Here is a 19,347-nt window from a genome sequence, read left to right as displayed (position 1 = left end):
GACGAAACTCAAAACTGCAGCCACACAAGTTACTCAACAAGTTGTTGCTAGGCAACCATAGAGTGAGTTAGTTGATGCCACCAACTTTGGTTAGCTAGCCGTGAGAGGTTGAACGGCTAACACCTTTCCTCTGCCTACATCAGTGGTCTGCGACCTTTTTATTACTGCGGACCAGTCAAGACTTGGCAATTTCGTTGCCCGGGGGGGAATATGCCTGATCTGAAATTGGGCATATTCAACATTGTACTGCCGCGATTATCGCAGCCTGTGGGGTTTTCCCTGACGCCTAACCTTCTCCCTGATGCCCGCCACAAAAATGAACATTTTACTTTTGTGAAAATTTTAACTCACGATAACGACTAATGGAGCCCTGAGCTTGTTTCTCTGCAATGAGACGGTCCCATCTGGGAGTGATGAGAGACAATGACACCCGAAGTGTTGCTTATGCACAGGTTGCTTATGCATGGTCTCTACGTGGTGAATCAGTTTGAAGCTTCATTGCCTCATTAACGAGCCGGTCACCATATCATGCAGAGCTTGGAATGTGGGAATCACCTGCCGGGTTAAATCCATTCTCCTGTCTCTTCTCTGGGCCTTTTCCCTTCGAAAAGAAACTTTCCAAAGAATCTGATTTGTTTCTGACTCATTTTGCTGCTTGTTGGCTCAATGTTGGCGCGCAAGACGTAACCGAGAGAATCCGGTTAAAGAATTTTCAAATTAAAAGATCCTCCAGACTCAAATAATACATAAAACGGAAATATTTAATTATTTCTGGCGTGGCCTGGTACCAATTGGTGGGGGGTTGGGGACCACTGGTTTACGTCACCCAGAATGCTGTGCAGTTCTAGTTCGCCAAAATTATTGAACATTCCATTGAATCTATTCGTGTCGATCGCGTGTCTATTGCCATATCAGTATATCAGTTTATCGATTTATTGCCCAGCTCTGTCAGCCCCATTTACTTTGATATCCCAAAAAAAAAATCTTTCAAAAGTCAACTAATTAGTAAGTGAAATTTGATCTTGGTATAGATCCAGCTGTTCCGTGAAGACCTCAGACATTTGTTAAAGGATATTGGTGAACAAAAAGAAATCCAATTCGGTTCTGTATCTCTGATAAGATTTTAAAATTGATGTCTGGAATTTCCATCTAGTCTGACTGGGCGTTAGAATCTGAAGGGACTGGAAGCTAGCTCAACAAACCATAGACGCAGAGTGGCCTTTTATTTGTAAAAAACTTCAAAAACCAAGTATCGTTTTCTTTTCACATCTACATTTGACATTAAATGCATGCTGTGTAATTTAATGGCAAACAGTGATAGCCACACAGTGAAGGCTATCAGTGTTTGCAGTGTGGTAGAGTAAGCCAGAGGTGCCCAAAGCGGGTCCTGGAGGGCCGGCATCCTGCATGCTTTAGTTCTCTCCCTGGTTTAACACACCTGGATCAAATGATGGCTCATTTGAAGGCCTAAGAAGAACACTGACATGCTGAAAAGGTTGTTACTACCACCAGGGAGAGAACTAAAACATGCAAGATGTCGGTCCTCGACCAAAGCTAACAAAAAAAAACAACCTTTTTACTCTTCCAAACATTGTTCATCCAGATTGGTCTAAACTAGCAGAAACACTAGTCGTTCTCTTTCTGCCGCTGACTTCATCCCTCCTAGTTCTTTTACAAACATTTCTACTTCCAATAAATGTCTTCTACGAGTCTGAGAAGCTAAGTGAACCTTTTTGCACCCTGCTGTTGTTGCAGGTTCTCCTTCAAGAAGAGAACCTAGGAATACACTACAGGTTCAACGTTCCCATCCAGCGGACAGGAAGCGATGGCAACGAGGTGGGCTTCTCCTGGCACCACCCGCCCTGGTCCGAGTGCTCGGCTACCTGCGCTGGTGGTAAGCCTGGGATTACTGCTCTTATTCCTGTCGCCAAAGGAAGATTTTTTTTTTATGTGAAGCGTTTCAGCTGCAAGAGAATGTTGGGGCCAAATGTCAGAAAATTAGTAAAATGGTGTAGTTTTTGCACTTTTTACATTTTGATTGACACGTCAAACATCTTGGAATGGTGGAAAAAATGAATACATATCATGCATGTGTTACATTCATGCTTGTGAAATGAGACTCTGTCACTAATTTGTGTCCATTGACCATAAAAATGCGCAAATTGGAAATACGAAATTAAAGTTGCTTAATGGAAACATGTCAAAATTGTACCAAAATTAGTTTATTTCGCAAAACTGAAAAGGAAACACTCCTCGCATCACGCGATCAATAACCGAATGTTTCTACTGGTGGAAAAGACAAAGAGGACGACAGGAAGTGGTGGGAGGATAATGACGTTGCATTCTTTTCAATGACTTACCTCGTGAACAAACTTACTCACGTGTGATTTTAATTGCAATTATTTTCTGGTTGCATTTCTTTTTACAATTGTAGAATTGTGTTTCTTCAACGTCAGCAGAACATCGACAAAGTTTTGTGCACATTTGCGAGGGAAACCCAGTTAGTGTTTATATACCAATCAGTTCTGGTATCAGGACCATGTGGAGGTTGTTACCTAGCAACCTTTTTCTGGAATCAACCTGCATCTTCATATTTATGCACATGCTACGTCTGTTTGCCTGAACTTTGCCTGTTTTAGGTCAGTTAGAATTATTAAAATGATTTTGCATTTTCTAAAACCCAGAACAAAGGGTAATTTATTTATTTTTTTTTCTAAAACTCTTTTCAAGGTGAGAAGTTTGCATGCATTTTCTTAATTTCTGCTATTGCCTTGTAAATGTTTCTTGATTCAATGACATTTTTGGCCCATTCCTCTTGACAGAACTAATGAAGCTGAGTCAGTGTCATAGGCTGTCTTGCTCACGCACATATTTTCAGCTCAGCGATGTTGTAACCACTCAAAAAATGTACTTTGTTGTCCTTCCATCACTCTGTAGCTGTGAGAATGCTGCCTGGCTGATGTCTAAAGATGTTGTTTCAATATTTCCACATATTGTTCATTCCCCATAGTGTTCTGTTTTGTAAAGTGCAACAATTCCTTATTCAGCCAAACGATGCTGGCGCCCCGTTCTTCACAATTGGTGTCCTAAAGCTTGCAAACATCTCAATGGGTCTAAATTGGGGCCTTAAAGTTTATCCAAAAGAAACAAAAAAAACATTTAAGCTGAACCTAAAGATTTGCAACTGAAAAATTATTTTGAACCTGAGAAAACAAAACAAAAAAAATTTCATAACTACTTTTCAGATTCAAGATGTTTTTGTGGTGAGCTGCGATTCGTGATTCCACATCCGAGGCCCCGCCCCCACGCTAAAACAGAGCCAAAGGTTTGAAACTGGACAATAAAAAATATGAAGCTGAAAAAAAAACTCTATATGAACTTTTTTTTTTTATTTCAAATCTTAATTTTTAATTTCAGTTTTTCCCCCCATTTTTTTTCTGTTCCAACATTATCTTTCAATCTCAAAATACTTTTTGTCGTTTTAATTTTTTTCCCCCAACTTTCAGTTTTTTTAATCAAACTTTATGACCCCATTTTAGCTCCCTTTTTCCCTAAAATGTAATCCGTCCGTCTGTCCTGGATAGCATCGCCCTTTCGTAGCACAGAGATATTCAAGAAAAACAGCCAGGCATCAGACACGCTCTTTTAAGAAGTTGCTCAGATGCAACTGCCAGAAAAATGGCCTGAAACGCCGCTCAGAGAAGAAGAAGCAATTACTTCAAAAGCAACCTAAAAAGCCAATTTAGAGGATGTAATTAACAAAAATGTTAATTACATCCTTCTAGACTCTTGACTAGACTCTAGTTCAGGTGTGCCAAACTCATTTTCATTTTAGGCTATGCCAAGATTAGGAATGTCCTTAAAGGGCCAGTACTTCTTAAAAATAAATAATATTGAACTTCTTTTGGCATAGATGTAATTTGACAGTATACAAAGGAAACTGCTTTGATTTGATTGTTGAAATAATATTGAAACACACAACTGTTATCTTTTATGTGGGCCTCAACAGGGATCTCAATACAGCTTCTTGTTTTCTTGTATATAGTATTTAGTGTACTAGCAAAATACTATAATATTTTTGATTTGATCCAATGAAAATTCATTCTGTGAATGAGCTTTTGGTTTACCCGTGCTGCGCAGAGATGCGACCGCTCTACCCGTCTTACAAAATGAGACATTTAGTCTGAGACCACAGTGAAATGCTGCCAGTGGCCTCAAGAATAGCAAACCCAAACCTTTTAGCTCACAAGATATGAGTCTCATGTAACAATAAATAGCGCTTCTGCGCAGTTGTCAAACGTGGCCTGGACTGGGTTTGTAATATTTTGTAAAAGCATGACTGAGTAAGCTTGCGGGTTATTCTGGGGATGGATTTCCAAGTCGACAGCAGAGCTTTTTTTTTTTTTTTTTTTTTCTGTGGGGAAGCACGTTTGGCTTTCCTGTTTCCTAAACTCCACTTTGTATTGTAAATCAGAACTTTGTAACTTGAGCCAAATGTATGCGTCTTCTGACCGTACGGGGATTTAAATCAGCAAAATGGGGTTTAATCATTCTCCCTTTTGATAGGACTAGATCAAGGAATCACTAAGTGGCATTTAGTATGTCACTGAACCAATAGTATGTCCAAAACAAACACTTTTGACACATTACAACTGAAACTGTTTAACCACAAGGCCTGGGCTATTCATCTTAACTGTGTTTCACTCAGAACCCAGATGGATAGACTTCCTATTCTTCACACACACACACACACACTCCCGCCCCAGCACGCCCGCCCACACACACACACACGCATACAACCATATCTCATTACATCTGCCAGACAAGTCTAACGGATATGTCCCTTGAGGGTCCAAACAGACCCAGCACAGGTTAGTGTGCCACTCACACACACACACGCATGCACACGCCTTCACACAGCGGACGGTGCGACACCGATACGGTAGCCCTCGCTTTCTCTGGCAGGAGCCAAAGTAAAGAGCTCCCTGCTCTGTAAAAACCATCTGCCAACATGTCCCGCAAAGAATTGTGAATTTACATGTCTGGATCTGCTGCAGAACGCAAACAATACCCAAACACGGCGCCTGGCGTGTATCTGAAGGGCCGAACTTGCCGTATTGATCTTTGTTTTGTTGGGGGTGTCTTTCTCCCAATTGCAGGCTCCCAGAAGCAGGAGGTGGTGTGTAAGAGGCTCGACGACAACTCGGTGGTGCAGAACAGCTACTGTGAGCCAGACAGCAAACCGCCAGAGAACCGGAGAGACTGCAGCCCTGAGCCGTGTCCTCCAGAGTCCGTAACGTTTGAGCTTGTAATGTCAGCTGGTTGGGTTTGGGTCACACACACAAGGTGCCAATGACTACTATTGGTTTTAACTGTCAGATTGTCAACATGATGTGCTAAATTTTAAATGTATGGGTGATATATAAAGTAAATGGGATTCAGTGTTTTGCTACTAATTGTCAACACAACAACTAGATAACAAGGTCCAGGATTTCACGTTTCATAGGTCAGTAAAAAACGTTAATCAAAAACAAAGAGCGAGGGAGAGGGAACTAGTTCAGTTATACTAACTTGACTTTGATAACTTGACATGACATGACTTACTGTTGTCGACAAAACAACGTGCAGCTTTTCACGACTGAAGCGACACTAAACTGCTTCGAACAAATAAAAAACACGAGCAATGATGAAGCATCAAAGACATGAGAAATGGTCCCATGTTTTGCCTGCTACATTTTATTTTAATCAATTGACACCCCTAATAAAAACTTCTTTTTTTTCACAATTAATTAGTCATGGTTAATTCACAGCTACCCTGCAATTAATCAGACAAAAATTTGTAATCGTTTGACAGCCCTGGTCAGTTTACGAGTGAATTTTGTCTCTGCTGTAGTCTTTTATTTGAGAATGTCAATGAGTTCACTGGACCCCAGTTGCCTTCAGATTTGCCAGATCTCGACCCAATAGAGTGCCTCTGGGATGCGGCGGCTAAGTGGAAGATTTGCATCAGGAATGTGCGGCCAACAAATCTGTTGCAACTATGTGATGTCATCATGTTGATATAGGCCAAAATTGTCGGAGAAATGTTTCTGACACCTTGTCCAATCTGCAATACAAAGAACGAAGGCAAAAGGCCTGGAAGATGCGACTACTAAAGTGGAGGATGAGTGCATTCGTTCATTATCCGCAGTTGTGTTCGCCGGACTCGGACGTGCCGCGTCGCATCTATTTTGAGTAAAGCTGCGGCGTTGCATTTCTGTGCTGAGTTATGGCGCACACATGACATTTGTTTCTGCTAAGGAAGGCAAACAAACCCTCACTGAGTCAGGAGAGGCCTGCTAAAGAAGACCATAAACATCCTTGTTTTAGAATCGCCAGGTTTTATGGGCTCTGTTAATGAAAGCTGACACAGATGTTTGACCAAGTTGTTAATTCTGTATACATTCCAGCAGATGATGTAATATCTCATTGGCTGAAAATGTTTGGAGGGCTGTTGTTTTATGATAATTTTTTTAGTGTGTAGACAGAGTTGAGCAGGAATGTCATATTTTCTCCAGGCCAAAAGCAGCTTTCTGGTTTGCGATATGACGCACCGGACACTAAAATACGCTCATTGTTAGCTGGCTGCCAAGTAGCCACGATCGTCTTACTGACATCATTCATGTCGATGTGCTTATGTACGGCCAACAAGGTCCTAATTAGTGTTGAACATTTTTTTTCTAGATAAGTTTTAATACGTCTTTACTTTCAGTAGTTAGCTAGTTGTTGAGATTCTAGGCGTATGTAACTTACACTTGATAAGACTTGCTGTGCTTGCCAACCTTATTATGTCTCTTTTTAAAAAAAAACTTTTTATACAGATGAAGTTACACACTTTTAAATTACTGTTGTTGCCCTGATAAATTAATCTTAAACTTTTGAGAACGGGTAAAGGCAAGTCGGGTTTATCAAGAATGCCTGGGCATCGAGTCAGGGCACAATAAAGATAAATGAAAATTACACAAAATGTCTTCTTCATGCATCATACTTCCATTTCTTTAATTGGATTTCTGACCCGACAAGAGGTCATCCTCCATCAGGAGAGAAAAGTTCTCCTCTGACGCTGCCTCTGCTGCCTTGTGGTGTTCCACAAGGCTCATTTCTTGTTCCCCTGTTGTTTTCTTTTTACATCCTTTAATTAGCTGGCATCTTTCAGTTTTTTTTACTGATATTTTCCCCTATGTCTACGTGGATGACATACAAATATAGGTTAGTGACTGGCTCTGTTAAAACTGTCTTGTTTTAAACGCCAACAAAACAGAGACGCTGCTCACAGCTGCTGAAGATTTACATCTTAAAATCAAGCAGGCGTTTGTTTCCTTTTGCTCATCAGCTTACTCTGTTGTGTCAAATTTGATCTGTTTGATTCTATGTTTTATGACTCGCACATTATTCAGAGAATACAGCAATAAGTGGCCTTACTGAGAATTTTGTTTTTACCAGATTTGAAGTAACTTTTGGAACTACTAGCAGTTAGCTTTTTCCACTGATTATAGTTTTTACAGGAAAAGTCGATTGCCCAAAGAGTAAAAACTTTTGTCAGGTATTATTATACAAGTTTTTGTTGTTGTAATTTTCCTGTTTTTCTTTTTTTTTCAGCATCTCAGTAATCTTCTGTCTTTTCTCGGTCAGGTGGTTTATCGGTGACTGGTCAGAGTGTGGACAGACTTGTGATGGTGGGACTCGGACCAGGACCGTCCTGTGCATCAGGAAGACTGGCCCCACTGAGGAGGAGACGCTGGAAGACACCTTCTGCCTGACTCATCGACCCATTGAAAGAGAGTCCTGCAACAACCAGTCGTGCCCTCCGAAGTGGGTAACTCTGGAATGGTCAGAGGTAAGACGACATTTTCTAGTTTCTTGAAGCTAACTGCGCCGTTGGGATCTTAATATCGTTCTCTTCTCGCCCCTCAGTGCACGCCAAAGTGTGGCCCCGGCTTCAAGCACCGCATCGTCCTGTGCAAGAGCAGCGACCTGACCAAAACCTTCCTGCCCACCACCTGCCCGAGCCACAACAAGCCTCCGGTCCGAATGCGCTGCAGCTCGGGACGCTGCCCTCCTCCTCGCTGGATCCCTGGGGATTGGGGACAGGTACGACCGGAGTGGGGTTGCTAGATTGACCCAATAGGGCTTCTTTTGGGGAAAAAATCCCCAACAAAACTGTTTTTGGGCTGATTGTAAAAATGTTGGCTGCCTTTCACAACATCTGACAGTTTTTTTTAGAAAGTGTTCAGAGGAAAATTCTTTCAAAATAGTTGACATCCTGCGACACAAAAGCACAAAGCTTTTCATAAAATTGTGTGTTGTCGCATTTATTGTGAAATGTCCGGAATCTGTTGAAGGTGGAACGTAGGAAATGAATGGCGAGGGACATTTCTAAGTTAGCATTAAAACAAAATGACTTCCTTTAAACCTCCCTGAATATAAAAACCTGGAAAGCAGATGATCTTCACACATGTTCGGTTTGATACAATTAAACATTTTTTTGAAAACGTGTACAGTGGCGGTTGACACGTGCTATATGGGCAGTTGCCCAGGGTGGCATCAGAAAGGGGGCGGGGAAGCCTAGAACTGCAAAATGAAATATAGCTCATCTGTCAGGTGTCCCCGAGACAGGTTTGCTATTACTTTCTAAGTTTCCCTTAGTAGCTTTTGAGTACTGAAAGACCCCATTACCTGCTTTCTGCTACAAAAAACAAAACACAGCCTAATTATTTGCATTTTAATTGGTTGGAGTGCATCAGAAGGAGGGGCCATACCATTCCTGCAAGAAACATAACTGCATTCATATTCATATTTCAAGCTTACAAAGTTAGTCATATTGATTAATTGTGATTAACCTGATTAATTTTTTATAGATAATAATATCAGGTTAACTGGTTACTTTAGAAGTATAGAAAATTAATGTATGTCCCAGATATGCACATAATAAAATAAAGGTTTGTCGTGTGTGAGAAAAAGCATAAATATGTAGCTTAGAGTAAAAACTCTAAAACATAGCATGCTGTTTAATATTTTTAAGCAATGTTTGAAACAAAAACATGGTAGTTTTTGTATAATTTACACCTGAATGTTGCACAGTGAGCTCCTGTGACACGTATTTGTGTGTGTGTGTGTGTGTGTGTGTGGGTGTGTGTGTGTGTGGGTGTGTGCGCAGCGATCTAAGCGTTCCAGCAGGCCTGTGTGTGATTGTTGGCAGTAATATCCTCCTGGCTGTTTGAAGTTTATCTCTGCCTCGGAGCAGGACTCTCTGTCACTTCCAGGAACACAGTTTGGACGGAGAGACACAGAGGAGTAGCATTCTTGAGCTCACCCTGACATGACTGAGTGCGTCCTGAAAAAAAAAATCTGCTGAACACATTACAGCACAGCTGATTCACACGGGCGAGAAGAGGCCAAAAAGTTGTGCGTCACACATAGCTGTATGTGCAAAAAAAAAAAGAAAAAAAAAGTATGGCACGATATTTTTTATGCAGGATTCATCTGTAATTTAAAGTGAAAGTGGTATTTTTAAACGCCGTGTCCGCCTTGTCATGATGTCATGAGTCAGATGGGTTTGTTGCAGCAGCTTTTATCCTTGCATGGGTAGAAAAGAGAGGTTGAAAGTCTGAGGGCAAGAGGTCAGGAGTTCAAATCCCACATACGTTGCACCACTGACGCACGCCGTCTGTCAGGGCCGGCCATAATAAAGACGCTCTAATTGGGAAGGGATGACATGCGAGGCCGCTGATCTGGCACAGGGAGATGAAATCTTTGAAGGTGACAGGAAGAAGGATGTTAGCTCACGCTGCACAGCCGCAGCCAAACCTGCTTTGCAGAACTTCGCCGCTTCAGTTTTTGTGCTCACAGATTGTTCATTTTTATTTTGATTCAGCTTCTTTTTTTCTTTTTTTTATTGAGAAAAAAATGATTGAGATGAAAAATCTCTTTATTTTGCTGATTAAAACAAAGTGCAGGTAAAATACACATCCACCTAAACATTCAGCGTTACTTTATTAAAGTAAGTTTGGCAAAACACCCAGATCATATAAAAACATTCGATGAGATCCCTGATGTTTACGGAGGATGATTAGGGCCACAGCAAGAAAAAAAAATTAAGAATATGACTTTTTTTCTCAGAATTCTGACTTCAAATCTGAGGGGGGCAAAAAAGATTCAATTAATTTTTAAAATGCATTTAATTTTTGTAAAACGAATTCTGAAGAAAAAGTCTGAATTTTTTTCAATTAACATTTTTTTTAAACATTGATTCTGACCTTAATATCCAAACAGAAAAAGAATCACTTTTTTTTAATCACACCCTCTAAATAAAATGTAAATGCGTAGAGTCAGAAAACACAACCCCGGTGATACTTTTCGCCCACAGGTGTGTGTTGTTCAACCTCAGCTGCTTCATTGTTGGAAAATGTTGTTTACTGCAGTAAAGTCAGAGGTGAGCTGGCACCTCCCGTCTTTGTGTTTTTATTAGCCGTTGTTTGTTTCTCTGTTTCTTTTAAGGACTTTAATGGGCCAAACATCAGTTTTTATTACAACTGGCACATTGACATAGTCCAAAAAAAAAACAAAAAACACTTTAGGTCACATCCCACCAAAACATTCTTTAGTTACCTCCAGAAGATCAGCGTCAGAGTCAGCTTGACCCGCATGCTGGCAGAGTTTGCTCGTTTTAATAAAACATTTCATTCTTCTGGGAATCCGTCCCAATTAATAATATTTATTAGATGCGTGTGTGTTGCTTTTGTTAATACAAGAGATTCTTTCCAGGGTGGAAAGATCTCACAACATGTAACTTTGAAACAAAGGTTACAAAAAAACATAAAGATGTGATTGTCCATCAGCAAGGGGCATCTCTTCGCATGCGTACACTCTTTTGTTTTTCTGGATGGATGTTCTAACAGCTTGTCTTGGTAGACTGGGAACCAAGTTTGAACAGTTCCTGCAACCTGCCATCGTTTAGATTAAAGGAAACTGGTGGAGGTGTTCAGATACTCTCACAAAAACCAGCAGAAATCCATCTGACCATAAACTGCAGCTTATGGAGTCTTCCTGTAGACCAGTGGTGTGAATCTTTAGACCCTCCAAAGAACTCCTAATAACTTGTCTACAGTGTTCACTAAAACTAAGTCATTCAAAAGCTAGTTTTAGCATCTACATTAAGCAATATCTGCATAGAATAAAGTCAATAAAGTAGACCACAAACTACTTTATTTTTCCCACAAATATGGGATGTTCCATTCAAAGGAAAGTATTCTTTGATTGTTTGTCACAGTTTAATATTTGTCTGTGTTCTAAAACCTAAATAGAAAACTTTAGTTTAAAATTTTTCAAGCTTTAAATTGGTTTTGCGGCTCAATGTACACTCACTAGGAGGAAAGGTGAAGGTGGCTAATAGGTGGGAAAGGTTGTTGACCTCTGACCTAGACCGAAAAGAGGCTGAACAAGGAGGAAGACCTCAATCCAAAAGGGCCAAAAGCCTTCTGATATAAAGCTTTACGGTCAGAGGAGATAGCATTTGGAGTTATCTGTCCACAAGTGGTCATATTATGCTTGGAAGAGTCAATATGAGGCTTCCACACCTCAGAAGACGTGGTGGTGGCAGCTTCATGTTGTGGGGCTACCAGTGGTACTAGTGCATTGCACAAAAGGGATAGGTTAGTAATGGTTCAACTTCATCTCAGATCAACAACTACATGGTTGAAAGTTGGACACGTTTCCTTCAACTGGACAATGGACTATACCAATTTTGCCTAGAGCATTTATCAAATTTCCAGGCAGATGTATGTCTCAAGCATGTTGCAGACAAAAAGTGCAACTTGTTAAGGGGCTTTTAATCAAATACTAGCTGAGGTTTATGTGTATATTTAGGCGTGAATGTAGAAGTTTTACCTTGTGTGGCTTGGGAAAAATTCAAATGTATGCACCCAGTTCTCATTTTTAAAATGATAGAAATTATTTTATGACTGACTGGTCAGTCCTACAAATGAAAAGTTAAATTAAATAATTCTTAGTTGAAACATCTATGTCAAGAACAGTGGTGGACAAAGTACTCAACTCTAGTACTTGAGTAAAAGTATTGATACTCATGGTCAATTCTTATTCCACCACAAGTAAGAGTTGGTCAGTCAAAGGTTTACTCAAGTTAAAGTACTGGAGTACTTACTTTTGAAAATCCTTCCAAATCCCAGGTGTACCGGGCGACTGTGATTGGTTCCCTTTCTCGCGAGGAGCACAGCGTGTGGCCAATTGCATTTCAGTAAAGAGAAACAGCAACAGTGGACTACAAATCTAGCCAAAATGAAGTAACGCCAAACTTCCTAGAAATGCAGTGGAGTCGAAAGTCACAAGTTCCCCAAAATAAATACTCAAGTAAAAATACTCAAAAAATGCACTTAAGCAAATGTACTCGGTTACAGTCCACCACTGGACGACAGCATGTAACCCTAAACATTGTGTCAAAAGTCCTGGAACTTTACCATCGTTGATGATACTCTGCAATGACTCTGTTTCAGTGTTCAGCTCAGTGCGGCCTGGGTCAGCAGATGAGGACGGTCACCTGCCTGTCCTACACTGGACAGATGTCCAATGAGTGTCCAGATTCCCTCCGGCCCTCCACCATGCAGCAGTGTGAGAGCAAGTGCGATGCCATCCCAAACTCCAACAGCGACGGTAAGACCGTTAGACGAGAAAGTTTACAGCATCGGGCGCACGGAAGAAGAATAAAAGCTTTCGGTCACCAAACGGCTCTCTGCCCAAACGCAGAGCAGAAAGGGTTATAAACCATCTCTGTCTTCAACTTCACAGTTCTGCTATGACCCAAACACTCCTGGATGACACACACCTATACACTTTGCCAGCTACATTAATCTTTCCAGTGATGCTGGCTCGTGGTCAAAGCGAAACAGCTCAAGCCTCCATATACACTTACACATGATGGATGGCTATTCGGATGCGTACAGAGGGGGCTTTCGATTAGGCCGAATGGAAAACGTGAGCAGCCTTTACAGGCTGGCTAATGGGATTAGCTTTAGGCTAATTGTTCCTTTACGGAGAGCAGTGAGGCAACGTCTCGTTTCATTTGGCTCTGAGGAGGCAGGGGCCAAAGCCTAATAAGGGAAGACACTCTGATCGTGATAAGGCATTTAGAGCACTGCCTGTCTGGCATCCAACAGGAGTTTTATGTGTGTATGTGTGTGTGTAACCCAGAAATGGCAGTCCGCCCAGTTAGTGAGCGAGGCCAGGATCTGTCTCAGTCCTAGTTTCTGCATCCAAGTGTAGCTGCAGAGTTTTGTTCTGTTGAGGCCCCTGCTCCACATAAACTAGCTGTAATTTAAGTGTTAAACCTGGTAATTTCACTAATCTATGATCAATAGAAGAACATTCTCTAAGCCTAAGTACACCTGCAACAATCAGGGTAAAAAATCTAGATAAAACATGTATCAAATATATATTTTAGTCTATTTAATTCCATTGATTGAATTCTTCCTGCAGCTTTCTTGGAATAACACTTTATGGTAGTTAGCGACCTTAGAGTCAAATTTCAACATAAGCTGATCATAAGATAAAAAAGTAGAGATGCACTAATCAGAGATTTATAGCAAATCTCTGGTTTTGTAAGGTTTTGAGCAGCTGATGCCGAGATTAGCCCATCTTGAGTTGTAGTTTAGCTAATTATAATTACAAAAGAATATTGTTTGCCTTTCCTGGTCAGTAATTGTGTATGTTGGGAGCAGATGTGATGTTCCAACATGTAAGAGAGCACTGGCTTCATAACCGTTTCAAATTAAACACAAAAGAACTTTACTACCATGTAGCACAGTTAGCATGGTTAGCATGGTGTCTCGTAAATTTCCAATTGCAGAGTTGGGCAATTCTGCTCATTCCACAAAAACATTCCCACAGGGGGTGTAGATGAATAATAAACATCTTCTTTTTTGGCCTAAAAAATGATAGATACAAATAAACCCAAAGAGCAAATTATCACATGCTGAAGTTTAGCTAGGCTGCCTGTCATAGCCTAAATGTGGCGTCAACATGCCTCTGGAAAAATAAACACACTTAGTTCTTCATCTGACTTCATTCCAAACACCTTCCTGATACCAAAAGTAGCGTTGTCTGAGTCCTCTTCTTGCTGAACCAATTTTCAAAGCAAAGAGTATTGTTAGCGTGATATTGCAGGTATGCTGCATTTGCTTGGTAAAAAGGTCCTATTTTTGAGTTTCTGATGGGCTGGTCAAACTGCATCTCATCCAGTCTCGGTCAACAGCCTATTTCTTTGCCAATCTCTGGATAAAAGACAGAGAACAACAAAGTGGCAGCCTAAATCTAACATCTGGGATAATGTTTTAATAACCAGCTGATGTGGAAACAGAAGATTTTCCAATTATTTCTTGACCAGTTCTGAAGTAAAGGGTTACTTCATATTCTTTGAAGTGAGGTTTTATGCCGTTATTATCAGTAAAAACTTTACTAGCTATATAACTTCACTAAAAAAGGTCGAGGTTGTTGGACGTCATCACGGTGGTTTAAGCTAGCAAGCTACTCAGACGTGTGCTGTTTTTGATGACTTTAGCACTTTAATTCAACTGAAAATGAAAATGTTCAGATCAGTGGGATACAACACAGTGTTAACAGCACCATTTTACATTTTACAGCACCATGTTACTGTGTTTGGTTCTCTTTTGTGTACGTCCAAAGGGCTAGCTAGTTAGCTTGAACTAGCTTCTGAGGATGTACTTGCTTCTCCAACAAGCTCATAGTGACACAGTTTCCCTTTAAGCTTGGACAACCTTCTATGTACTGATATTTCACATCCCTGTCATGCTGGCTGAATTATGTCAGCTGTATCAGAAAATCAAAAACACGTGTATGAACACATGCTGGTTAACTATTTAAAAGGCTTACACGCTGATGAAAGCTGTTCCCTCTCAATAACCAAACATTGTTCCTTTTTTTCTCTCTCCCCAGAATGCAAAGATGTAAACAAAGTGGCTTACTGCCCGCTGGTGCTGAAGTTCAAGTTTTGCAGCCGAGGGTACTTCAGACAGATGTGCTGCAAGACCTGCCAGGGGCACTGACCCTGGCGCAAAAGCAACGAGTAGTGATAAAGAACGACATGGTTACAAAGGCAAAGAAGATGGAGGGATAAAGCACTGAGCAGGAGGAAAAGTGGAAAAAGAAATAGGAGGGTTGATAAAAGTGCTCAGTTCTCGAGTGTCGGAAGAAGAAGAGACCAGAGCTGCCGCCCGAACGAAAACAAGAAAAGGCCTTCCCTGTTTGTCCTGCCCTCCTTCCTGGTGGAAATCAAACCACTGCTCAGCCCAAAGCGCTGAAAGAAACTCTTCCTTTTTTTCTTTTTTTTTTTTTTCTCGTATTTTTCGCTTCTGTGAAGTGGAATTTAGAAGATCAACTGTTGGATGATATTATTTTTATTATAATAATAATCGGTGATATCATCGTCAGTCTTCCTGCGTGTTTTGTTGTGGTGTAAATCCGAAGGGCTGGACAGATCGCTCCACACACGACGTACCCGCAAGACGAACGCAAGAAAGAGGGGAGCCGCTCCGTTGGATTCCCGCCTTTGAGAAGGTGCTGGGTTGACGTTTGGCTTTGGTGCACTTTTCCCATGTAAATACTCCAATTTACAGTTCAGACATAGTCGAGAACCCGTGTGTACTGTATATTTATTGTACAACTCCAAACAGAGCGTCCTCGAATGTCTCTGTCCAACAGTAGCTTACTGCCATGGAAGGGAATGTAATGTGATTGAGTTTATAATCAATAACGTTGTGTGCTGGAATGGAATTATACTGTAATCCATGTTAGAATTGTGTATACTGTACGGATTTGTGTATTATAAATGATATTAATCTAAACCCAGAAGCTAACACATGGTTATAGAAGCATCCATTACTTCTCGCCCAGACAGGTGCATCAGCTGCACTCAGTAGGGCAGAATTTCACATTAACCCCAGATAGACTGTCTGAATTTGCCTGGACCGCGTGAAACATTCCCAACAAGAAAAGAAGCCTTTTCTCAACTTCTATTCAATCAGAGCACAGCTCACGAGTGAGGGATTCATTTTGAGGGAGCGTTTGAAGCACCTTGTTCATTTGACTAACGGTATGGATGTTATTCTCTTACGCTGCAAAGAGACTTTGCATGACTTTGGTTAGCATGAATTCAGAATAGCAGAGCCAGAGGCCAAAGCTAGCACTCTGTCTGAGAGGGGACTGGATGTCACAGAACGTCAGGTGAACATTTAAGCTCTTAATAATTTTCCATTCCGTGGCTAATTATTGGGAAGCTAACGATTATTTAAGTGGGAAAATGAAGGAAGAGGTTGCGCGCCACCAATAATCTTCCTGCGTGAAACACAGTTCCTCTTAAAGTAATCATGTGATAAACATAAAGCGGAGTAAAAAGCAAGAATATTCACTTTGTTCCAGTGAACACACCAGTGTTTTTTACTCAAACATCATTGTGTTAGCCCCTCTTAGCTGTTAGGGTACGAGTGGCTGACCCTAACAGGTAGCTGCGTCTGGTAAGATATAACAGAACTTAGCTTAAAAAATGTTCAACTATTGCTTTAAGTGGCTCCCTCTGTTCCTTGTCTTTGTCAGAAAGAAAGAAAAAGACATTTCCATTTTTTTTCTCAGTTTTTACTGGTGTTTTTTTCTTCTTTTTTTTTTAGCTTTTTCCTCCTAGTAGCCTCCAAGACTTGGAGCCTTCCCGGGCTTCTGGTGCTATCGACAGGTGCTTCCATTCAAACCCTTCTCCAGTGTGCTTAAAAGTTCAAGTATGAGCCAAATAAGACAAGTTGATACACTTGTTAATATCTCTGCTGGTAAATGCTGGTCGTGTTTGATTTATTTTATTTTTTTCTGTTTTCTTTTTACTTGTTTATACCTCACACTGGGAACCTTTGCTGTTCAAAAAGGGTAACGGCTGTTCGTCCAATCGACCAAAATGGACGCTTGCCCGGATGCAACAGGATCTTTTCTATCGAAGTGACATTTCTGCCACTTTCACACCCTTTTCCCGGGTGGCGGTACTGGGGGACAAATCTGAGCGCCAACACAGGAAGTGCATGAAGACGTCTCTGAGGCTGTTAACTTGCTGCTGCTACGGTTTTTTTTTAAAAATATATTTTTTGGTAGCCACCCTCCATGTGACGATGTCGAACAGTTTTTTATTAGCCGCAGAAGCCTCAGCGAGGACGCTGAGAAGCATTTTCTGCACGGACTGACCCAGCTGTGGGGAAGAGCAGCCATCACAGGCCGAAGATCTGAACTCAGTCTAGCTGGTACTCATTGCTGTGAACCTGGATGTCTGAATGTCACGTTGCTCGTGTCTGTGCCTGAAATCGCGAGAGAAATGATGAGCGTCATGTGATTCATTGCATTTATTTTATATTCAGTATTAATGTTGGTAAACTGTTACTACTTTTTTTTTTTTTTCGGATGTTAATAATGTGCTAATTTATTGCTGTGTCTCACATGTACATTTATTTCACTGCATGCAAACTGAAATTAAGCATAGTGAAAAAAGTGCAGTGGTGCAGCTCTTCACCATTTTGTAAGGGGTAGAAACAATAAAGAGCTTTTACAGAGGGGCGTTTGTAAGTGTTTCACATTTTGCCACTTCATATAAGGATTTTATGCAATAAGTTATTACAAAATTGTGTGTCCTTAGCTACGTTTACATTAAAAATGTGCGCAAAAGTTAATTAATATTTGGCTAATGTCAAAAAATAAAATTTCGTAATTGTGCCGCTTCCAGACAAGTAACAAATATAGTTGAACTCACATATGAATAAGTTTGTTCAAGGGATAAGTCATTAAAAATAACGCGGCGCCATCAACCTCCTACCACTTCCTGTCGTCGTCTTAATCTTTTCCGCCACCAGTAACATGGCGTCATGCGACTCGTGTGATGTGAAAAGTGTTCCCATTGCAGTTTTGAGAAATACCCTAATTTTTATACAGCCCAAAAGAATTAAAACTCGACCTAGAGCAAAAACTTTTATATCCAAAAACAGTTTTTCCAAATTTCACTGTTTCCACTGAGCGAATATATTTGTATAATTTCAATTTGCGCAATTTTTTTGTTGTAGCTCCGGCTGTATGTTTAGGGTTGGTGTGGTGTGAGACGGTCAGTCGCCAGGCCTGGTCTAAAGTGTTTTGCTGCAGCTTACAGATTTTTCTTCAAGAATATCCACTTCAACAACACAAAATCTTACCAAGTACTTTTTGGTCTGTTTTCTGGTGTAAATATCTTAGTATACTTGAAAGATTATGATACTATAAATGAAACAATCTGTCAATGGAACAAGTACTTTTTCACCAATATTAAAGAATTACTGACTTATAGGGGCTGTAATGTGTTTCCAGCCACACAGTGCAATTTTATAGCACAACTGAGTAACTATATTAACTTCACTTGTTATAAAAATGCTGTAAGTTCAATTTCTTTTTAACGCCTTGAAATTTGTTTCTGAAACTCCTTCAGGAAGTCATCGCAACATGGCTACTCTAATCCTTTAACAACATTTTTACCAGCATTTCACTGAGAAGTAGCTCCTATAATGAGCTCAGGTTCTTGCTAATTGCTGCTGGCTAGTCTGGAGGAGCTCGGTGGGTGAGGGCTGCTCTGTGAGGCGGACGCTTGGGAACTGTAGCTCAGAGGAAGAGCTTCAATCCTTGAAGGCGAAGCCAGGTCTACCGAGGCATTTTGCACAGCTGAATAGTTGTCATGGAAATTAAAGGATTTCTCAAACATGCATGAAAAAATCAAAGCAAGACTCCCAAGTATGTTTTTGATGGGGGAATAATATAACATGATGTAAAGCTTAAAAAAGTTGACTTTACATAATGACACAGATTTAGTGCTGTGAACTCAACCAAACTAAATATTGACCTGAAGGGAAGGAGTGATGCATGTCGGTAAAGTACTCTCATGTACTTTATCTCTGTCATTTTTATTTCATTGACAACATAAGTTTTCCGTCCAAAAATCCAACTCAAATTGACAACAACTTGATTTATGAAAGTGTGAAACATCGACGGGGAGATAAATACTTTTCATAGACCTTGTACCATCAGGCACGTTCAAACATTTGCAGATCAGATAAGAACAATTGGCATCTCTCTGGTTTTAGAGAGTGATAAACTCTTGTTCATTCATTCAGCTCTCGGAAAGCACCCACAGCTTGAGAACAATTGCTGGCATGATGTCAACAAACGTGTTACCAAAGCTGAAGAGATCCGTTTACACGCCGACTTGGGTTCTGGTGTTCAAACAGGGGAAGC

At 40.6% G+C, this 19,347-nt stretch overlaps 1 protein-coding gene across 2 annotated transcripts in view; it reads left to right on the top strand.

Moving 5' to 3' along the window:
* adamts6 (ADAM metallopeptidase with thrombospondin type 1 motif, 6) overlaps nt 1-17,649 on the top strand; it is an 81,619-nt gene extending 63,970 nt beyond the window's left edge. For both annotated transcript variants that reach the window (XM_032570610.1, XM_032570609.1), the window contains exons 20-25: nt 1,756-1,894; nt 5,160-5,289; nt 7,672-7,876; nt 7,954-8,130; nt 12,549-12,705; nt 15,004-17,649. In XM_032570610.1, the coding sequence (XP_032426501.1) occupies nt 1,756-1,894; nt 5,160-5,289; nt 7,672-7,876; nt 7,954-8,130; nt 12,549-12,705; nt 15,004-15,113 (918 nt within the window). In that variant the 3' untranslated portion in view covers nt 15,114-17,649. The remainder of the gene's footprint in view (nt 1-1,755; nt 1,895-5,159; nt 5,290-7,671; nt 7,877-7,953; nt 8,131-12,548; nt 12,706-15,003) is intronic.
* The last annotated feature ends 1,698 nt before the right edge of the window (nt 17,650-19,347 follow it).

Source organism: Xiphophorus hellerii, chromosome 8 (genome assembly GCF_003331165.1).
Source record: "Xiphophorus hellerii strain 12219 chromosome 8, Xiphophorus_hellerii-4.1, whole genome shotgun sequence".
NCBI classification, from domain to species: domain Eukaryota; kingdom Metazoa; phylum Chordata; class Actinopteri; order Cyprinodontiformes; family Poeciliidae; genus Xiphophorus; species Xiphophorus hellerii.
This window is presented reverse-complemented; position numbering and strand designations above follow the sequence as displayed.